General features: G+C 40.8%; 1 protein-coding gene and 1 long non-coding RNA gene across 2 annotated transcripts in view; one reads left to right on the forward strand and one right to left on the reverse strand.

Moving 5' to 3' along the window:
* The window catches only part of LOC134623871 (prostaglandin reductase 1-like), a 37,614-nt gene extending 30,766 nt beyond the window's left edge, over window positions 1-6,848 (reverse strand). The window contains exons 1-3 of the mRNA XM_063468879.1: window positions 6,840-6,848; window positions 6,435-6,512; window positions 458-545 (exon numbers count right to left, since the gene is read on the reverse strand). Of these exons, the coding sequence (XP_063324949.1) occupies window positions 458-545; window positions 6,435-6,512; window positions 6,840-6,848 (175 nt within the window). The remainder of the gene's footprint in view (window positions 1-457; window positions 546-6,434; window positions 6,513-6,839) is intronic.
* Window positions 6,849-7,038: 190 nt separating this feature from the next.
* On the forward strand, window positions 7,039-8,672 carry LOC135932563 (uncharacterized). The gene is made up of 3 exons (XR_010573558.1): window positions 7,039-7,139; window positions 7,838-8,021; window positions 8,286-8,672. It is a non-coding gene; the product is annotated as an uncharacterized LOC135932563 (long non-coding RNA).
* The last annotated feature ends 14,598 nt before the right edge of the window (window positions 8,673-23,270 follow it).

Here is a 23,270-nt window from a genome sequence, read left to right on the forward strand (position 1 = left end):
ACTCAAATACCAGACTGAGCACAGATAAGCACCTGTACAATTGGTATGTGTATTTCTGCAATGTTAATTCATTTTTAACACATATGTTAGCCTTTCCTCTGTGTGACGTCGCTTTGTGTGGAAAACTGACTGCCGAGGAAGATGTGTTCTCAGTGCTACAAACTGTTCCTACAAATTAAAGGAAATGTGTGACATGTGGGTTAGAAACAGATTCTCTTTGAGGCTGAATAGAAAGTAATTTATTGTGTATGTTTGTCAACAACAAACATTTCCACTGGAACAGATCGTACGTCTGAAAAGTCGGCCAAGTATGTCTCAGCATCTGTTTTTACTCTTGAGTCAGTGAGGAATGACACAAAGTCTTTGGCCATTAGCAGCAGATGAAGGATGCGTTCCGTTTCAGTAAACATCAGGCATGCACATCACTGAGGATAAAAGCTTTCCCCATGTGCTCGACTGTTAGTGTGAGTTCCAATCATCACATTTCCTTCCTTCATGGTAACTCTGCTGAAAGGCCTGATGAAACAAGCAGTGGGATATATATTCTAATACATATTTAAATATAGCGCAAATACATTTCAAAATATATAAACATATTTTAAAATGTATTTTAGCGCATATCTTTTTTTGGCCATTTTTTGTATATTTTGAAATACATTTCAAAATATATTTCAAAATATATTTTTTACCGTATGGGAATAATTATTGTGGGTGATTCTAACATCCATGTAGATGCTAAAAATGACAGCCTCAACATGGCATTTAATCTGTTATTAGACTTAATTGGCTTCTCTCAAAATGTAAAAGAACCCACCCACCACTTTAATCACACTCTAGATCTTGTTTTAACATATGGCATAGAAACTGAACATTTAACAGTGTTTCCTGAAAACCCTCTCCTGTTTGATCATTTCCTGATAACATTTACATTTTCAATAATTGATTACACAGCAGTGGAGAGTAGACGTTATCAAAGTAGATGTCTTTCTGAAAGTGCTGTAACTAAGTTTAAGAATATAATCCACCCACTGTTATCATCTTCAATGCCCTGTAACAACATAGAGCAGAGCAGCTATCTGAACGCTACTCCAACAGAGGTCGATTATCTTGTTAATAATTTTACCTCCTCACTACGTACGACTCTGGATACTGTAGCTCCTGTGAAAACTAAGGTCTCAAATCAGAAGTACCTGACTCCGTGGTATAATTCTCAAACACGTAGCCTAAAGCAGATGACTCGTAAGCTGGAGAGGAAATGGCGTGTCACAAATTTAGAGGATCATCATTTAGCCTGGAGAAATAGTTTGCTGCTTTATAAGAAAGCCCTCCGCAAAGCTAGAACATCTTACTATTCATCAATGATTGAAGAAAATAAGAACAACCCCAGGTTTCTCTTCAGCACTGTAGCCAGGCTGACAAAAAGTCAGAGCACTGTTGAGCCAACAATCCCTTTAACGTTAACTAGTAATGACTTCATGAACTTGTTCACAAATAACATTTTTATCATTAGAGAAAAAATTACCAATAATCATCCCACAGATGTAATATTATCTACAGCTACTTTTAGTACCATCAATGTTAAATTTGACTCTTTTTCTTTAATAATTACTTCCTCCAAACCATCAACGTGTCTTTTAGACCCCATTCCTACAAAACTGCCCAAAAAAGTCCTGCCATCAATGTTCCCTCGAATTTTTCATGTGTCTGAACAAACGCACAAACTCCCTGAGCGATCCCTTTGTCCACTGTGAGCAACAGCAGACGTGTGCACTGTGGTCACGCCAGCATCTAATCCATCCAAGTTACATGGTTTACTAAAATAATCAAAGTACAGCAGTGTTAACACTATTGGAAGTAAAAATAACTTGAACTCCAATTTTGAAATGAGAACCTTTTCATTTTTTATATTTATTATAAAGCTCTGACTTGTATTATGACTATGCATCTGTGGTCTGGGAGAGATTCCTGTAAGTCTGTCTGCAAAACACAGTATATAATGACCAATGTTGGGCAATTATTATTATAGTTACTCCTTCAAAAAAGTTACTGAGTTACTGAGTTTTGCAAACAGTTTTTTTTTGCAGCTGTTTACCTTCAAATGCAGCCAGGGCATTTTGAACATTTCAAACTATTTACAGAACAATCAGCTGTTCTGCATCAAATTTGATGCCACACAGATTATTTGTGCCACTCCAAAAAATAATTTCTGTCCACTATGAGATAAAGGAGAACAACAGGCTGATGCATGCAGGCCTGACAACGGGAGATGTATCACTCCTGTAACACATTCAACATTCAGCAGTCGCCTCATTGTTCTGACACACACAACAAAACTATTGACTACACTACACACTAACTACACAAGATTTGCGCTAAACGTTGCAAATCTCTCACATCTCAAAACACCACCGTCACTCCTAAAACTTCCTTCCATTTCTTAACAACTAAATGCCACGTTGCTATATAATTTTTGATTGGTCGACATGGTACATTTTTTCAACCAATAGGAAAGGGTGGAGTTTTTTTGGTTTTTGTTTTTGCTTAAAAGCGGAGAGTGTTTCGAGCGCTTTGGTCATATTTGGCGATGCTTCATCTTTTGTTTTGCGTTTGTTTGGGAGCCCCGTCAAAAACCTGTCCATTATGGTAGCAGTGTCCAAGCTTTCTTTTTTTCTCTTTCATACCGCGCTCCCCCTGCAATGACTCTGCCCCCCTCCCCCCTCCCCAGGGGGTGGGCCCCACACTTTGGGAACCTCTGACTTAATGAATGAATGCCTAAGTTGGGCTTTAATATGCCTTAGACTTACTGACCTTCTTTGAATCAGCATCACTATAGTCCGAAGGGCAAGTTACACAAAAATAGCATTCTCTGCCAACATGTTTAGAAGACACAAATATGTAGAAGCATAACAGAAGCAAAGAAAGCAACGTGTACAACAGGGGGCAAACACAAATTCATGATGTATTTGTACAACACATGTCTCCGCAAGAGCTTCAGTGTTTACTGGAATTGATTCTGAAACACTAACAGAGCTATTATCTATCTGTTATGTCAGTCAAATTTACCCAGATAGCCTTGGTTGAGATCTGGTGACTGTGAAAGCCATGGTATATGATAGTGGTGCAACGGATCACAGTTGATCCAAAATCCGAACCGATCCCACTCCACGGTTCGGTACGCACGTGAGCCGAAGATTCGAAAAAGAAAGACAAAAGTATGCGTATGGTGCGCGCGGTCAGTCTGTCAAGTGGTAGTTATGGTCAGCGCTAGCGGTCCAAGTGAGGAGCAGAGGAGTTTGCGGCATTTAAGCAACCCTTTGCTGCTCAGTCCGACCGGGCTGAAGCTATTACTAAATAATGGGGTGATTAGCTGCAGACGGGAGGCCTTCATCTGTTGTGCAAAACAAGGGGTTTAAACTGTGATGAACGTGCTTGAGCCACGCTATGATATCTCGTTGCGCGTCCACTTCAGTGTGACAAGATCGTTCCAAGCATGTATGAGCAGGAGATGTTTAAAGTTATGGCTGAACTGTCCCAGGCATCTTCTGTTGCTCAAACTACAAATGGGTGGAGCTCCAGGTCAACGGAAAGCCACGTGACCGCGACCGCTTGTTATATCACAGCGGAGTGGTAGATACAAAGCCCTGTACTGCCCTATTGATTACATTAGATTAGATGAAACTTTATTTATCCCTTGGGTGGGTTCAAACTGAAATTCAGTTTCCAGTAGCACAGCACCGACAGAAGTTGCAGAATGTGAGCAGAAATATACCAAATATACACATATATAAATACAGAGAATACAAAAGGGATAAATAGAATAAATAGGAATAAGAATACAAGGGAACGGCACATTTCAAGTATTGTGAGTCTATTACACCGTTGGATATTAACAAAAACTATTGCACAGTGAAAAGGCACTACAACTACTTGTTCCCCCTCCTCTGTCCCCGTTTCCCCTCCAGCGAGGAGTTAAACAGTTTGATGGCGTGTGGGACAAAGGACTTTTTAAGTCTGCTGGTCCTTGACTTTGGGAGAAGCAACCTGTCACTGAACAGACTCCTCTGGTTGTTTATGGCCGTGTGCAGAGGATGCAGAGGCTGCCCAGCATGGCCCATAATGTCCATATTGCACCTTAATTTGTTTTTATATAAGTTGCGTGGAATGAGTCTTCAGTTGAATGTTTTTAATAGGCAAAAAATGCTTAAATAAGTAAACGGCGAGTAGAATTTTTGTCTTTTTTTTCTATTTTTGCTGATCCGAAAATTGATCCGATCGGTGACTTTAAAACCGTGATCCGAACCGAACCGTGAAATTTTTGATCCGTTGCACCACTTGTATATGATCACACCATGTTCATAATCAACTATTCAGTGACCCCTCATCAAATACTTTGTCACAGGACAAATATAATCTCTCGTGGCAACTTTGTAATCATTTTGCGACTCTTTTGCCTTTCACATGTGGACCCTAACATGGTAGCAAAGTGCAACAATGTCTCTCTGTAGGGGGTCAAGAGTTTAGGGTATGCCTTAAAATTTTTCCCTGTCTGTAAATGACAGTACAATGGCATGAATAATCCTTCACATTTTACCAGTATAAATGTAAAACGATTACATGGGGGGAACATAAAAGACTCCTCTTATGACTAGTCAGTCTGCCCCAGGGCTGCTGTGGCTACAACTGTAGCTTGTCTCCACCAGTGTGTGAATGTGAGAGTGAATGAATAGTGGAATTGAGCAGCGCTTTGAGGCTTTGAGACTATAATGCAATCCATTATAGTAATTACACATCATAATAACGCAGAAGAAAAGAAAGCAATTCATTCTCAATTGCTGTTGATTTCAGGGGATTTTTCAACCTGTTTTGGTTCAAAAGAGCCAAAGGAAAATCATCATCAATGTTGGAGTAAAAACTAGATGCTTTTATTGTATGTGCACTGATAATGCTTACTGCCCTGTCATTGTAAACAACTCAAAACACATAAATAACACATTGTGATCATGCTGAAGACCACAGACAGCAGTCCAGGCATCAGGTGGGATAAAGGAGCTGGAAACATATATAGACTGAATGAAAAGGAGAAGTCTCCTTTATTGCACATTTTTCACCAATCACAAGCCTCTTTTTTCCCCTTCTTTCACTCGAAACGTTTGACTAAGGTATCCCCTTCTTCCCCCTTCTAATAGTTGGGTTGCGGTCACGTGGTTCTGATGACGTGCGGAGGCAGCGCGATTTTTGAGTGGAGGGCGGAAGTAAACATGGAGGACACTGTGGAGAGTCAGGAGAGCAGCTATTGTGCAACTTTAGACCCCGTTTCTCGGGAGAGATATAAACAGATAGTTAAAAAATATATCGGACGTGATCCGTATTCTTTGAAAATGTCCGAATACACCACAGAAGTAAAGGATTTGCCTACTATCGAGGCTGTGGATATCACCAACTACTTGGTCCTCCAGACTTCTTACTACACTAGGCAGCAAATGAAAGCTTTCAAGAGTCTGGAGGCGTACAATTTTTTTGTCAGCGGGTGGGTCCACAACCTTGGAACAAAACGTCTCCGTGATGGATACAGTTTGGTGTTTGCAAGGGTGAGTGTTTGTTCTTATATTGCTTTATCTTAAACACGCTAACAGTTAGCGGTAGCGGCTTTAACGTCAACAAACATGCCACATCCTTAGGACTTCGTTAGAGTGACAGTTGTTTGTTTCAAGGTAAACCATTCCCAGAGGTCTAACGAGACACCTCTGAAGACTTGGGTAATTGCAAAGGAGGATGGAGAAGTGATTGCAGCTCATTGCAATTGTATGGCAGGGTTAGTAGCCTAATTAAGTAGGATGTTATTGCAATGAGAACACACACATACACACACACACACACACACACATATACGCATAGGGCACTGCTAGCATTTTGCAGGTGTACTTCAGTAGTAGTGGGGAGAGAGTGTTTTCTTTTAGCTAAGAATTCATCAGCTAAGAATTTGTGTGATTGCCTTAGATCCCTCATGACACTCAGATGCATTTTTCAGATAGAGGGTAGAACTATTCAGTCATGTCATCACCTAGATAATGATTTCTCTATAGGCTGTTGAGAAAGAGTTAATGAATAAACATGTTACTTCAAATAAAGTGCCATTGCACATTAGTATTAGTAAGCTATGCATCATCAAAATGTACTGTAAATATTGCATTTCATGTTAAAAAGATTATGTGCTCTATTTCCAGACTATCAGAATCATGCTCGCACGTTGGAGCTGTTCTTTTTGCAGTTGAAGCTGGGGTGAAAATGAGAGCGACATGCACATCAGAGCAGTGCAAGTGGCTGATGCCATCTCATGTTAAAAAGGTAAGCCAAAAAGCAAAATGAAGGATAAAGAATGTTATATTGGGACTTCATGTGACAGTAGGATAAAATATCTTCCCCTATACTGCTACCTTGTCGTGGTGGGGAAGCTTGAGTGCCTCAATGACCCTGTAGGCTATACCGGCGGGGGCTTCAAGCTCCTGGTAGATCTAATCAAGCCGGGCAGGTTGCAGGTGAGGGGTCAGACAAAAGGCAGTACTTTAATAAATGAAGAGTTCTATTCCAAAACGCTATAACAGCATTTAAAAGCCATTTCCTTTTTCATGACTAACATAACCATGACTGCAGAACCGTATACTGTATATCACACCCTTCTCATGCATGCCTCAACACCCTAGCACTTGTTTTCTGCGCACACACACACCTGACTGCAGCACTTTATATATTCACATTTCTCATGCATTCCTCAATACTCACAACTCCTCACACCACATTTTCATCAACATGGAGCTGCTTACTTTCCACTCCTTTTATACCCAGCACATGGCACCTCCATCCCCACCCAACATACACACACACACTTCACTGCCAACCAACCACTATACCCAGCCTAAAACACACATACTCACTCCACTGCCATCACTGTTCAATTTCGAATATTTTTGGAAACGAATATATAGCATTTTGGAAAAGAGCTTTTTAAATTTTAATGATCTTCTTTGGCTTAATTTTTCCAGATTCCTGCTTGCCCAGTAACTCTGATTGACTTCTCTTCAGCAAAGTCAAAAAAACGAAAGCTTGAGTGTTCCATTGATGGCTGCACAAGTACACAAAAGGTTGGGAAATCACTTCCATGCCCAAGAGTGCAGAGAGATTCAGAGACATACTGTAGGTTTTTTGAGAGTTTAAGCAAAAACTGTCCAAGGAGTGCAGCACTGATGTCTAGGGAACCTTACCACAAAGAATTTGTCCCCCAGTCTAGCATGCTTCCTAAAACTGTGCCTGAGTACAGAACACCAGAGACACTGCAGCTCCCCCCCAAAGACCTTGAAGAGCTATGCCTGGACTTCCAGCTTGAAGAGCTCACCCTGTCCCAAGTCCAGGCTGTAGAGAGGGCGACTCGAAGTCAGAGTGCAAGCAGTATTTGGTTTAGGCAAAGAGCTGGACGCGTAACTGCCTCTAAGCTGAAACAAGTTCTTAAGACCAACCCCCAGCAACCATCAAAGAGCTTGATCAAGGCCATATGCTATCCAGAGGCATATAGGTTCACCACAGCTGCTACAAGGTATTTAGGGTTTGATGTAGGGTAAGGCAGAGTTAAGATTTGGGGTATGAAACTGTCCATAACTGTAACTAAAAAAGTGTTATGAAGATGGAGGTTAGTTATAGGCTTATACGGCTAGGGTTATACAGGGTAAGAACTAAGTATAGTTTAGGGTAATGGCATATTGTATAATACATCACTTTACTGTTTTACACATCCAATACTAAGTAATAATTTCCTTTTCATGTTTGGCATGTGTACTGTTTATAGTTATGGATGCAAACATGAAGCACAAGCCAGAGGAGCATATGAGAAGCTTATGAGCCAGGAGCATGCAGGCTTCTCATGTATGGACAGCGGTCTCTGGCTGAACCCCAAGTGGCCATACATGGGGTCCTCCCCTGATGGGATAGTCACTTGTGACTGTCATGGAACTGGCATCTGCGAGATTAAGGTATTGACTCTGTTGTAGTCAAGGCCATAGGTGTGACATCTTTCCATAAGAATCAGTGAACTGAGTAAAAATGCAGGAAATACCTTTTCTAATTTCTAATCGATTGTTCAATTAAGATAAGATGAGGCTTTATTGTCTGTCTCAAATAGACATTTGTTTTGGGCAATGAGAGATTATGATAACACAGACCACACCCATCATCTTTGCTTCTTCACTGTTTCATCAGATAAATCTTGATTGTTGTTCTCATCACTGTGATTTTAGTGCCCACACTCTCAGAAAGATGCGGTCAACCTGCGCATGCGTGCTGGGGAGAAGGGCTTCTGCCTCATCAGTGACGGGGATAATGTCACACTGGACCCAACTCATGACTACTATTACCAAATTCAGGCACAGCTTCACATTGCAAATGCAGAGTACTGTGACTTTGTTGTGTGGAACCGCAATGACATATTTGTTGAAAGGATTTTGCCTGACCTTGAGTTTTGGGATGATGCGATTCCTAAAGTTGAGTGTTTTTTTAGAAACAGTATACTCCCAGAAATACTGGGACAGCAAGTTACAAACATACATGTGTAATGTGATAAAAGGACGACAACATAATGACATTTTGAATATTGTTATGACCTGATGGTAGTCATTATGAGTTCTGGCTATTGTATTTGCTCTGACGTAGCATTAGAGCACAAATTGTCATTTAATTTTATTGTACATTTAATTGTGTCATTTAAGTGTTGTGTAACACTACACAATGATTAAATGCTATTGAGGCAGCATAATAATACATTGGTGGTTTATTTACAAGATTAGACTTTTAAACAAATAAACAAAATAGATTGCAATCCATCTCACAGTATAATACTGTACAAACTGCCAGCACAATATGACAGTTGGAGAAAAATATTTCATTTGAAAACATTTACAGACTAATCAGGAGTCAGGACTTAGGTACTACTATTACTCTACCCTGTTCTACTTATCACCAGAGCCAAGCAGCAGATACTGGACACTACTCTTCCTCTCCACCCCCTTCTGTGAGCCGTGACAGTGACAAGACATTTAATTTTTTTTAACTGATTGATTACCACCCACCCCCCTTACTCCAGTGGGACAACAGACTCGGAGAGATTTGATAAGGCACAACAAATTACCCCAATCTTGTCGATCAATGCATGTGTCTCACCTGGCTTTGTGGACATGTTCTCTATTGGCATAGCCCTGCTCTGCAGAATGTGATATTTCCTCCTGACTAAACCTATGACTCGCTCAACATGGATACGCAAATTGGCTATTTTCCTTGTCTCTGCCACTTCATAGGCTGACAGCTGTTTTCTCCCTTTAGTGAATGCCGGTGTCTGTAGTGAAGCACAGTAAAACCCCACATTATCGCTAATATTGAACCCACGATCTGCAAGGACAATATCTCCAGGTAACAAGTTCTTTAGGAGGCCACTCTCTATTGTGATCTGCTTATCGCTAACTCTCCCTCCCCAGGCAGAAGATATGTAAGTGACGTAGCCTTGGGGGGCAACACCAATCAAAAATTTTACAGTGTGATGGTGCTTGTAGTTGGACCAAGTTTGAGCTTGTGCAAGAAGATTAGATGGTCTCTCAATAAAGACTTCAAAGCAATCAACAATCACAGCCACTTTACATCCAAATGCCTGTCTGAAACTCAGTGGCATCGTAGCTTGAAGAACATGTCGCTCTGGCCACTCAATTAGGAACTCTAACCTTTTATGAAGTATGTCAATTACTTTATGCCAAACTCTAGAAGCAGTGGACAGAGAAATATTGAACCTGAAAGCTAAATCTTTCAGGGGCAGATTTAGTCTCAGCCTCAGCAAAACTAGTATGAATTGTTCAAATTTGGACAACAAAGACATAGGTCCCGAGGTGATATAGGGCTCGCACAGTTCAAAAATCTGAATTAAAACTAAGAAGTTGGGGAGCCCTGTGTAGAACTTTGTCTTGTCTTCATTTTTTTCAAAAGCCTCCTGGCTGAACTGTGTGTCCAGAGCCTTGCTCCGAAGATCAACCAGCTCTGCTGTGTTCTGTCTCAAAACATCCTCCATCTTCTCGATGTCATCCATCGTCAGCTCTGTCTGGCATCCAGCAGCCGCACAGCCTGCAATATAACAGTGGGGGAGCATAATCAGCATAATAGAGGCAACCTCAATTTTTACTCATTTTCACTGTAGGAGTTTTTTAGTGGGCTATTAGAATCTGGTGTAATGTGTTTAATTCACTATGTTAATTTAATGTAATTATTTTTTTTAATCAACAAAAAAACATGTTGCGTCTAAACAAAAAATATATTTATATGTTTCTCACCACAGAAACCTTACATTACGGATATCTTTACTTATCTGTGAAAGGAGACTGTCTGGAATCTGGCAATATAAGAACCATAGCAGTGTACAAAAACCTGTGGTGTGTGCCTGACGGTAATAAGTGCCACTTTTTCTTTTTTTCTGAATAAAATGGTATGGATTTACTCTGTGATTAAAAAATCACAAACATGTAATATGTAACTTGGACCATAATCATTACAGATAATGGCATCTTTTTCTCTTTGACATGATTCTTGTTTGTTTTACATCTCAGCACAATATCTTACCTGGATAAGTGAATGTCTCATTCACACTGAAGTCTTCTGGTTGTGGATTCTCAGCTGGAAGCTGCAGTTCGGGGTTCTCCACTGTCACTAGGCTCAAATCCGGGCTCTCAGCCGTCTGTTGCATATCCAAAATCACCTCTGCACATCGATGCTGTTCTGCCTTAAGCTTCATTCTTTTCTCTCGTTTGAGAACTGATTCCGATCTGGGTTTTCGTTCGTAGCCGAGATTGACCGTCGGAGCCCAGTCCTCCGACTCTTCGTCATCCAAAGCACTTGGGCAGCCTATAGTCCCAATCAAGTCAATATTAGACTACTAACTTAAAAGCACTAAGTAAACGAGAATTTAACGACAACCTAATGCTAATAAGTTCGTTTGCAAACATAACATTACCTCTGACGAAGTGGTCGCTGCAGACACGGGCATTGGCAGACTCTGCTCCTCCCGACTGTAAACGTAAATTTAAAATCCATCTTCGTTGGGCTATTTTTGGTACCCTAAAATACCGTTTATCGGTTTCTCTGGTCGACCTACTGGAGCATCCGTAAACACAACAGGACATAGGCATTTTGCGTACTGTCTGTCTGTGATTTTGCGCTTATCTTTTTCACTTCCGACCGCCAGTCAAATTTCGCGCTTTACGTCGACGTCACGTCTACGTCAAATGAAACCTAGCTATTCAATTAAATTTTATTTATATAGTCCCAAACCACAACAAAAGTCTCCTCAAGGCGCTTTATATTGTACAGTAGATCGAACAATAATAGATACAGGGAAAAACCCAACAATGATATGACCCCCTATGAGCAAGCTCTTTGGCGACAGTGGGAAGGAAAAACTCCCTTTTAACAGGAAGAAACCTCCGGCAGAACCAGGCTCAGGGAGGGGCGGCCATCTGCTGCGACCGGTTGGGGTGAAAGAAGGAAAACAGGATAAAGACATGCTGTGGACGAGAGACAGAGATTAATAACAGATATGATTCGATGCAGAGAGGTCTATTAACACATAGTGAGTGAGAAAGGTGACTGGAAAGGAAAAACTCAATGCATCATGGGAATCCCCGGCAGCCTACGTCTATTGCAGCATAACTAAGGGAGGATTCAGGGTCACCTGGTCCAGCCCTAACTATATGCTTTTGCAAAAAGGAAAGTTTTAGGCCTAATCTTGAAAGTAGAGATAGTGTCTGTCTCCCGAATCTAAACTGGAAGCTGGTTCCACAGAAGAGGGGCCTGAAAACTGAAGGCTCTCCCTCCCATTCTACTTTTAAATACTCTAGGAACAGCAAGTAGGCCTGCAGAGCGAGAGCGAAGTGCTCTAATAGGGTGATATGGTACTACAAGGTCATTAAGATAAGATGGGGCCTGATTATTTAAGACCTTGTATGTGAGGAGCAGGATTTTGAATTCAATTCTGGATTTAACAGGAAGCCAATGAAGGGAAGCCAAAACAGGAGAGAGCATACGGCTTGTATCAAAATTTGATTGATGGCCCCAGCCTTAACCTTTTGACCCTACCGGAAGTACTCTGGAAGTGTCTAATCGAATCCAGATGTGTGTAACATGATCCATAAGCACGACAAGTCGCATCCGGTGAGGGGAGGGGGGTACTCCGGAAGTGTCTAATGGATTCCATATTTGTGACTAATCGCATCCAGTGTGAAAAGAGGAGGGGTGGTTCCTGGGGCTTGGAGAGTTCATGTGGGTAACGCAGCAGATTTCTGTTGAGTCTGCATTATAAAAGCATCTAGTTTTTACTCCAACATTGATGATGATTTTCCTTTGGCTCTTTTGAACCAAAACAGGTTGAAAAATCCCCTGAAATCAACAGCAATTGAGAATGAATTGCTTTCTTTTCTTCTGCGTTATTATGATGTGTAATTACTATAATGGATTGCATTATAGTCTCAAAGCCTCAAAGCGCTGCTCAATTCCACTATTCATTCACTCTCACATTCACACACTGGTGGAGACAAGCTACAGTTGTAGCCACAGCAGCCCTGGGGCAGACTGACTAGTCATAAGAGGAGTCTTTTATGTTGCCCCCATGTAATCGTTTTACATTTATACTGGTAAAATGTGAAGGATTATTCATGCCATTGTACTGTCATTTACAGACAGGGAAAAATTTAAAGGCATACCCTAAACTCTTGACCCCCTACAGAGAGACATTGTTGCACTTTGCTACCATGTTAGGGTCCACATGTGAAAGGCAAAAGAGTCGCAAAATGATTACAAAGTTGCCACGAGAGATTATATTTGTCCTGTGACAAAGTATTTGAAGAGGGGTCACTGAATAGTTGATTATGAAAATGGTGTGATCATATACCATGGCTTTCACAGTCACCAGATCTCCACCAAGGCTATCTGGGCAAATTTGAATGACATAACAGATAGATAATAGCTCTGTTAGTGTTTCAGAATCAATTCCAGTAAACACTGAAGCTCTTGCGGAGACATGTGTTGCACAAATACATCATGAATTTGTGTTTGCCACCTGCTTGTACATGTTGCCTTCTTTGCTTCTGTTATGCTTCTACGTATTTGTGTCTTCTAAACATGTTGGCAGAGAATGCTATTGTTGTGTAACTTGCTCTTCGGACTATAGTGATGCTGATTCAAAGAAGGTCAGTAAGTCTAAAGCATATTAAAGCCCAACTTAGGCATTCATTCATTAAGTCAGAGGTTCCCAAAGTGTGTGTGTGGTTGGGGGGGGGGCGGGGAGCGCGGTATGAAAGAAAAAAAAAAAAAGAAAGCTTGGACACTGCTACCATAATTGACAGGTTTTTGACGGGGCTCCCAAACAAACGCAAAACAACAGATGAAGCCTCGCCAAATATGGTTCCAAACCAACTTCCTTCCAAGCAAAGACTAGAAAATATGGTGAAGCATATCTACCCTTTGGCTTCACTTGCACAAGTGCCAAGGTAGGTCTCCCCTGCAGCATTAGTTTTCCCTGTCTGGAGCACGCGCTGGGCTCTCAAATCACAGACAAACTGTATCCCACATTCTTGATTTTTAGTTCACAAACTCTTCTTGTAATGACTAACTACTCCTGACATTTTGGAGATGTTAGCTCTTTATACAGTAAAGTTACAGTGGGATCTGTGAGTACAAGAAAATAATTATTAGAATATAATGTGTTAACTTTGCTTAGATAAGAGGGTCCAGCAGTAAATCAGAGGAATAAGGAAAGGATTTGTCAGTATGTTTTAGTTTGGCTTAGCTGTAGGCCTGAGAGTGTGTAATTGTGTACAGGGAAAGGAATTTATGGACACTGGGCTTCTGCCTGTCATAAAAGGAGACAGGAAGCTACAGTTGGGGATTGCTGATGCTTGTACCTTTAATAAAAATGTATAATTGTTATAACTTAGAAGTAGGTTTGCAGGAGACTCTCCACCTTAAATGTAAATGTAAATACACACATACACACAGGTATGCACATACAGTCACTCACATAGACATATGGGTACGCGCACACACAGGCACTCATGTGCTCATGCATACACACACAGACACACAGAGTTTGCAACACACCATGGGGTTTTATGATGGGGTCACTCCTATAAAGCTGACTGTAACAAACAAAGGAGTGGAAGATCTGCAGAGGGACACCGGCCTTGCACGTCTTCCCTTCTAGAAGATGCATGCTTAAATGAAGATGAATAAAGATGAATAAATGTTTAGTATGTTGCTTTGTTATTTTCTTTCTATTCTTTCTCTCTCAACAGGTGATTTTCCCTTTCTCACTGTCTCTCTTTCCTTCTGTTTTTCTTTTCCTTCCTCTCTTTCTTTCTCCCTTTCCTATCCCCCACTCATGTCTGTCCCGTCTGTAACAACTGTAAATAAAATAAAATAAAATAAATAATAAAAACAAAGGTCGATCAAATGGACCAATACGGAAATGCCATTATGATCCATTTGGCAAAATAAATCCATTGGGTATCCTTGTTGGTCTTCAGACAACAATTCGGACAGCTAAAGAACCAAATGGGACAGGCAAAAAAAAAAAGATGAATAAAGGTTTTTGTGAAAATGACTACTGAGTCCGGTGCCGTCTCTGGATGCCCGAGGAATAAAAAGAACCGGGGTGAAACTGATTTTGCAACGGATCCAAATAATATCAGGCTGATCCTGCCACGATTTGTTTCCCTGGTTCAAATCACGTGTGTGTATATGTATGCGCGTAAAAACTGAAGATAGTCAGATCAACAATATTTGAATTTGAATTTATTAATTTAAAAGGGACAGTGCAGTTTAACATAGTTCAAGTGCAAGACATGAGACTGATGTACCGCACATAGGTTTATAGCTACTGCTAATTTTCAACAATTGTCCCTTGTTGGGCTTACAGTCTAAATAAATACATATTACAATAAAACATACATTTTCATAAAACCAAATTACATTATAAATACAATTACAATTAATAGACAATAATTTAAAATAAAATTAAAATCATCAGATAAAATGACTACAACTTTGGTTTCCCTTTAACCACACTTTAACCTTCAATGTAAAGGATCTAATGTCTGTAATCAGTTTGATATCGGTTGGAAGTGTGTTCCACAGATGGCAGGCCTTTATAGAAAAAGCTGACTGACCGAATGTAGATCTGCGATATAATATCTTGCAGTTGCCGTTCACCTTACTCCTAGTAACACGATTACTGTCTTGTCTCTGAATGTATCTATTGAGACACTCTGGGGCATCCTATTTATACATTTAAAAACTAATTTAAGATAACACCAATGATTAAATCTCTTAAAACTAAATAAGTTATATTTCTGTAAAATGTGACAATGATGCCACCGAACCGATTTTCTATCCATTATTTTTAAGGTTTGATTATATAAAGATACCACAGGCTGAATTGTAGATGGTGCTGCTTGAGTCCAAACTGTCATACAATATGAAAAATGCGAAAATATCATAGAATGCATAAATAACTGAGCTGCTGAAGTGGGTATATAGTGCCAAATTAACTTAAAACAATTCAGGTTAGCCTTGACCGTCTTAGAAATCTTCTTTACGTGCTTGTCAAATTTAAGATGTGAATCTAAGATTATTCCTAAAAACTTAAAATCTTTGACCTCCTTTATTTCTTCGTTCCCTAGGTTGATTTTAAAATCATCAGATGAATTTCGTTTCCTAATCGAAAAGCACATAGAAACAGTTTTTTTTAAATTCAGTACAAGATGATTTTGTTCCAGCCATTTTTGGACACCATTTAGATGTACCGTTAAGGTGTCTGCTGCTTCACCAGGTGACTTAGCTGGTACGTGTATAACTGCATCATCTGCATAAAGTTGGCAGTTGGCTTTTGGGCAGCTGGTAGGCAAATCATTTATAAACAAACTAAATAGCAATGGGCCAAGAACAGATCCTTGGGGAATACCGATTCTGTTTTCCAACATGGATGACTTTTATCAACCCTCACACACTGTTCTCTTTTGTCTGTCTGCCATTCGGCAATTCATCTCATGTAAACAATAAAGTGGCGCACAGCGTGACGTGAAAAAAGGCACATACCTTTGACGTTGCGTGACGAGTCGACCTCTGTATTCCTCGTCCACACACAAAAAAGAAGTTTAAAAAAAATCTCAGTTTTCGGTGATTCGAAAGGCCGTTTACGTGTGGACGAAAGGCCCAAATGCATAGAAACAGCTGCGTTTGTAGGTGTGGTCATAGCATAAATGAGTTAGTAGTATATTTTATTCCTACCTATAATGTATTACAGTTTAATTGTATTTGTTTGATTGTTTACCAAATATCAGTGGAGTTTTGAAAACAAAATATAGGTATGGGTGTGTGTGTATGTGTGTGTGTGGAGGGGGGGGGGCATTTTTCTTGTAAAACAAAGGGGGGGCGAACCTCACTGTTACTGTAATACAAAACACTTTAATAAAATGCATGAAACAGTAAAAGACAAAGACAGCAGTATAATCAGTGGTATTTTAAAAGAGTACAAAAAGATAAAGGCTGAATGTCTTGATCATTCTAAAAGTTGATTGTCCTGCAAACCCATATGGGGTACCACACCAGGTCCTGCTCTGCAATGGAAAACCCCTTTAAACCTCCCCAAGCTGGGCAACCATCGAGGTAAAGTGCTTGTAGCTGCTAAAAACTATTTTTGAGACCTGTTGATGGGGACATCATTTTTACAGAGCAGAAAGCTTTTTTTTTTTTTTGATTTTTTTTTTTTGATTTTTTATGTCCTTGGGTTGTCTGGTGGCAGATTCTGCAAATGGGAAGGTTTTGCACCCTTGACACTTTGGCTCCTACTTCTGATGAGGTGATCCTTAAGCTTACCCTTATACTGTGTTGCCCTTGCCCAGACTGAAGGCCTGCCTGCAGTGTCTAGTATGGTAATGGTGAGTATTATGGCCAATGTGGAAGAGAGTGATGTAGCAGGACCATTGTTGCCAGGGATAGTCTCGCTGCAGGTTTTTTTTAACAGAATGGGGCCCAACAGTCTCAGAGGTTGATGTAGAAGCAGCCACTGAAGACACAGATCTGGTGATGGTAGAGGTTGCAGGGGTATTTCCAAGTGGTAGTGGCACAGGTGGAAGAGGTGGCTGGGGCTGGAAGACTGGCATCAGCAAGTCTCTCCTTCCCTTCAAAACCTTGGTCCCTGCAGTGCTGGGCATGGGCTCATATTTCACCTTGTGTGATCTTTAGTTTGTCCCAATTTGTATTAATATTATAACAACCTTTTGAAATGAGGACTTTTCTACCTGGTGTTTTGAAGAGACTCACTTCAGTGCGGACTTAAATGCAGAGTACTTTGCATGAGTAAAAGATGTCCAGACACACAAGCATCCCACTGTCCACCCAAGGCTGAAACAAGGCCTCTACTACTGATGGTCCCTGTGCACGGCAACACCCACGGTCCGCATACAACATTTTGGAACAGGCTGATTGGCCAAGTGAAACCTTTCCATAATTCCACGGTATATTGGCTGCAGCTTGTCAAAGGACTCCTTGCAGGTCAGCACAAATGTTACTATTTGTGAGTGTTCATTTCTGATACTGCTGAACCATTCTGCTGAGCCTTGACCTTCCCCAGACATCTTTTCCACCACCTAAAAGAAAAAAAAGGAAATGTTTGCATTATGTAATAGTATTTTAAAAAATAAAAGCCCCATAACAATAGCATGGACATCTTTTGTATTTCCTCTGTCACAACAATACAGAGATATACCTTTCTGTGCATAAGAATTGTTCAAAGGCTAATCACATACAAAACAAATACGTGGCCAATATCCGTTGAAGACAACAGACCATGTCTTTCAAGACTAAGCAAGGTCGGCTTGTTTGTTTCATGAAAGTGTTATACAGTATTATAAAGTACAGACTTTGGTGGAATCCATTTTCAGCACGGTGCCAAAAGTGGACAGAATCTGGCTTCGGTAATCCCTCATACTGCTGGCCTCTGCCAGCAGGAAAGTGTGGCGCAAGAGCCATGTAAAGGGAAGCTCTCTTAGAGGAAGTGGCGCCTGGAATGTGTGCCGTAAGGATGAGACGATACCCCCGAGCTACGCAAAAGTCAGCGTGGTGTACAGGTCCTTCCGCTGAAGGTACTCCTGCATGTGATTCTCCTGTATCTGCCACCAAACCATAGTGTTTTCTTTGGTTCTGTCTCTCTGAAAGAGCACAACATTCTTATCCACACCACGCCTGCAAGGTCAGTCACAGCCAAGTACTTGATGTTGAATTGAGTGAGTGATTGAAAACTTTTACAAAACAACAACAACAAAGAAAACCCTACAAAAACAAACTTATAGCCTTTAAAATACAAATGAACGTGGTGGTCATTTTACTCACTTGCTAGTCAGGATTGCCGGGAACATGGCTTGGTGTCCCTGAGTTCTGATAAAATTTCCGAGTCCCGGGCAGGCCGACCCACTTTTCCTCCTCTGCCACTTCTGCCTGCCTTTGTACATGTCCGCAGCACAGGACCTCAGTAAGCATCGTATACCAGTTGGACACATAACAGATGTGACGTATCTGAAGTATATAATGACGAGATAAAATGGCCAAAATAAGCATATGAATCCAGGATGGCAGTTTTACCGTTTACATTTGAAGACTTGAGTAAAATATTTATGTGAAATTACCCGGTGGTGATAGTCAGACTTATATATGTGCACCCTTTGTCCTTTACCCACACATTCGTCAGCTCGAGGACACTTCAGGGAGTACTTCCATACCCCAACAGGACGCCACAAAAAGACACGGCTGCAAAAAAAAGAGCTGTACACTGGCCACAGCAACCCTTTCATAGCCAGGAAGTTCTGGTGGGCCACATGCGATCTGATTTAATCACCCGTCGCCTCTTTAACACACCAGTAACATCCTTGTATGTCTGAACAGGGGTAAACAGCCCTCTTTCAGTGTCCTCTTTAAGCCAGGAAATGTCATCAGATGGGATACCGTTAGAATTTTCCCAGAGACACACTGATCCCTCTAGCTCCACCTGAAACACACACATATAACATAGAATACAACAACAACAACAACAACACACGAACGCTCTAACTGAAATAGTCTGATTTCAAATAAATATCACTTACAGGTGAATGATTCTCAACATCAATTGTGTTGTATGATCATGGCTGGGATGCAGATGACTTAGTGAGTCCAACTGTGTCAAGTTTTTTGGACTGTATGGCAGCCTCTGTGGACCCACGATGTTTGGGCTGCACAGTAGATTTATTTTCATGTGACTGTACAGTGTTCTTAAACTCCAGGTGAGCTGAGTTCTGAGTAGCAGACATCTGGGAGGAGGAAGCATCTCTGCTTGTCAGCCGTTGCTTTAGAGGTTGACTTGCAGACGAGGAGTGTTGGGACTTCAGTGAATCTATAAATGATATGAATAATTAGTTTTGTAATTATAATGACTATATAAAAACAGTACAATGTATATTAACTCTGAATCTCACATAACTTCCACAGATTGGGATGCAGCTATCAGTTCAGCATCATCACCTGGCCACAATGAAGGATCGCACCTGGGGGTACTCGTCAGCCGTTGCTAAACAATACAGTTTATTGTGAGTACCGCAATTGATGGACATGCACACTTTGCCAAGATTAATCACATATCACTATCTTTAACTAAGTCATTTACTGCCCTGTTCTGCTCCACAACAATTAATTGTTCCTTGTCATATTTATATTTTTTCTGAACCTCTTCATTTGGATACTTGTGATGTGCGTCACTGGTGTGTTCAACCACCGCTTCACAGAACTGTGTGCCTTCTGAATGACCTCCCTCTTCTCATCACTGAACTTCTCAGGTTGTTGTTTTGGCTGCTGTACTGACAATATAATTCCCACATCACTTAAGAGGTGTGATCTTCAAACCCTTTCTGACCATAGATGCATCTGTCAAAAGTAGCGGACTTGCCGGCTTCTTCGCTGTTCCGCTGCGTGGTGTTGTTTTGGTGACGCAACTTCCGTCGACCAGACGATTGGTCATCTACAGTGGGATTCGGCGCTCCTATTGGGGCAAATCTACAGTGTCTACGCTTACCGGGCCAATAAAAAGATGTAACGAGCTACAGACTAGTGATGGGATTTCCGGCTCCTTTTAGAGATCCGGCTCTTTCGACTCGCTCACTAAAAAGAGCCGGCTGTTTCGGCTCGGAACCGGGTCTTCAGGTTGTTTGGTTGCTTTAATTAATTTATTATTAACAATAATATAAAATTATGCACAAAAGGAATTACTAATGTAAAAAATGTGGTTTCTTTATATATATTTATATATGGCCCCTAGAGACAAAGCACTTACATTCTCTAAAGCATATACAAACTCGAAAAAGCACGTACACTGCAAAACACATTTCTAGCGTTAACTGAACTTCCAAAACAGAGCTACCCAGATCACTTAAATTACACAATTGAAAGCATATGTGTATTGTTTGTGTATTTGTAGACAAGCACTCATATATATTCAAATAATGGAAAAAAATCAATTTACCTGCTACTACCACACACCAAATCCGGTCGTTGATACTTGCTGGCTTGTGTAGCCACTAGGTAACAAAAGCTCAACACTGCACCTAGCATCCTGGAGCACTTCTGTTGTTCTTTTGTACGTGTTTTGGAGTTTTTACGTGCTTCTGAGTTTTTACGTGTTCAGGAGTTTGTACGTGCTTCTGAGTTTTTATGTGTTCAGGAGTTTGTACGTGCTTTGTCTCTAAGGGCCACCATAAATATACTTTATTTATTCAGTCCATATAAAATGTAATAAATAAATCATATAATACAAAAACCAACTATTTACATGTTAAACTTTTAACTATTTAAATTTTCAGGTTTTTCCTTTTAAACCTAATTTAAAGTGAAACAACACAAAACACTGCAAACCATAACACAATTAAATATAAATTAAAATATGAAAACAAAAAGAATATTCACATTCTCTGTCATATAGACCTACATGCAGTAGCGGTTTTTGACACGGGCGGTTGCCCAGGGTGGCATCGTGGTGGGGGGCGGCATCATGGGCATCGGTACTCATGCTGCCCTGACATCAGCCAGCGCATATTGGGAATGTAATAGGCACCGATCGGTTTTCTATCGCCCATTTCCTGGGAGTAAGGGCGCGCTTGCGGCACAGGATGGAGTGGGTGGGGCGGCGGGGATTCTCTGGCTGGCTGGAGCAGCAAGATAAAATAAAATAAAAACACGAAAACACCAGACATCATGATACAGACTTATAATTTGCGCCGATGTTTTTTCGAAACGTCAAAAGTGAGCGCGAGAGCCCTCAGTGCGCCTGCTCGCTGCTGAAGTCAAAGTAAACTTTGTTGTCATCTCCGCTACATACAGTCCAGTATTAAAGAGAGACGAGACGACGAGGCTCCAGTTACAGCAGTGCAAGTAAACAAACAATAAATATAAGAAGAGTAAGAAAATAAATATACACTTTAGGACTCAGGGTAAAGGGATCAATAACAATTTAAAATTTAAAACTTACAGTTTGATGATTTAAAGTCTCACACACAACCCGTCGAAAGGGGAGGGGCTGGCTGTTTCCAAATAGAGCACATTTCAATAATAATGATGTAAATCCAAGCCCATTATGCATTCATGATCTGAATCCTGGGTTGTGTGAAATCTCAGAAATGCACCCTAGACAAACTGAATATGTGAACTAAGGTGTAGTTAGTAGGTTAAGTTGTGGTGATCCTCGAGTTGGGGGATTTGTGTTCATACTGGAGTGCAAAATTAAAACCAATGGAAGATGGACAAGAAATGTTCAAAGCCATCAGGTCCTCAATTTAGAAAAAAGAGAAAAGAAGAGGAGGAGAAACGAACAAAAGATACAGGTAAGCAGATGTGTCATTGGATAATGGCAGGTCATGCTGAAACAATCAGAATCAGAATACTTTATTAATCCCTAAGGAAATTATGTGGGTTACAGTTGTTCCAACAAAAGGCTAAAAATAGTAACAGTAACAGACTAAAATACATTAGCCTACAGATTTGAATATTAATTAGTCAGTGTCAATTGTTGATTTGTCCTGTTCTCATTGTATGTTGAATTATGATGGCTGTTTGGTAGCCGTTTGCATGTAATACATACTCTCTCTCGCTCTCTCTCTTATGTATGTGTGTGTGTGTGTGTGTGGGGGGGGGCAGAGATAGTGTTCGCCCGGGGCGCCAGACAGGCCAGGACCGCCACTGTCTGCATCTATAAGCTTTCTGAATCCTTTTATCATCCGCAACTGAAAATAGTTGTGGATGATTACTATACCTTTCTGATGTGACGTTGTTGTCCCTGGCTCTCTTTCTCTCTCTTTCCCTCCCGCTCTGTTCCTGTGCTACTGCCAGTGTAACTACCGCCCCTCCCTCCCCTTCCCAGCGCAAAGCACAAGGCTTGCGTGCGGAGTGAAGCAGAAAAAAGGCAGAGAGAGAGTGAGAGAAAGAAAAAAAAACCCACATCTCCCATTAAGGAGCCGGCTCGTGTATTTCACTTCAAAGATCCGGCTCTAAGAGCTGTTTCACTATTACAGACTTTGCGCTACGGTAGACTCAACTAAAGAGAAAGAGAAAGAAACGCTGACCTGTCTGGGCTATCACACGAACAAGTTTACTGATAACTGGTATCACAGACTTTCAGCTTTCTTTAAAAACATCAGATTTTAAAGTTCAGGGATTTTGTAATTGTTGAAAAATACCACCATCTTTTGGACATTTATTACACTTTAAACGAAGGAGCAATGTCTGCTGTAACGTCTGCATCTGTCTGCTGGACTTTACTGTCTGTCTGCCTCTCGTTTGTCTCTGCAGGTGAGATTAAATTTCAGCTTTATAAATTATTAACACTCTTCAAGGATTCTGTTCATTGTTTTAAAGGTGTGTTTAACTGGGCTGTATGACCTGCCACATCTGCCGAGAGTTAAAGCTTAAGGACTGATCTGAGGTCTGTTTCTTTTCCAAACAATTCGGTTAAACCAGAAATGTGGGAGGAGGAGAGCTGGGTCATTTAGCTTGTGAACACTCTGTTCACCTGAGCTTGTCCTCTCCTCCTGCTACACCTGCTTCATTTCCTCATACCTACAGGTCAAAGTTGACACCAGAGCACATCTGATATCCAGTGTTTCCTCCAATTTTTTATGTGT

This window comes from Pelmatolapia mariae, linkage group LG3_W, assembly GCF_036321145.2.
Source record: "Pelmatolapia mariae isolate MD_Pm_ZW linkage group LG3_W, Pm_UMD_F_2, whole genome shotgun sequence".
NCBI lineage: Eukaryota > Metazoa > Chordata > Actinopteri > Cichliformes > Cichlidae > Pelmatolapia > Pelmatolapia mariae.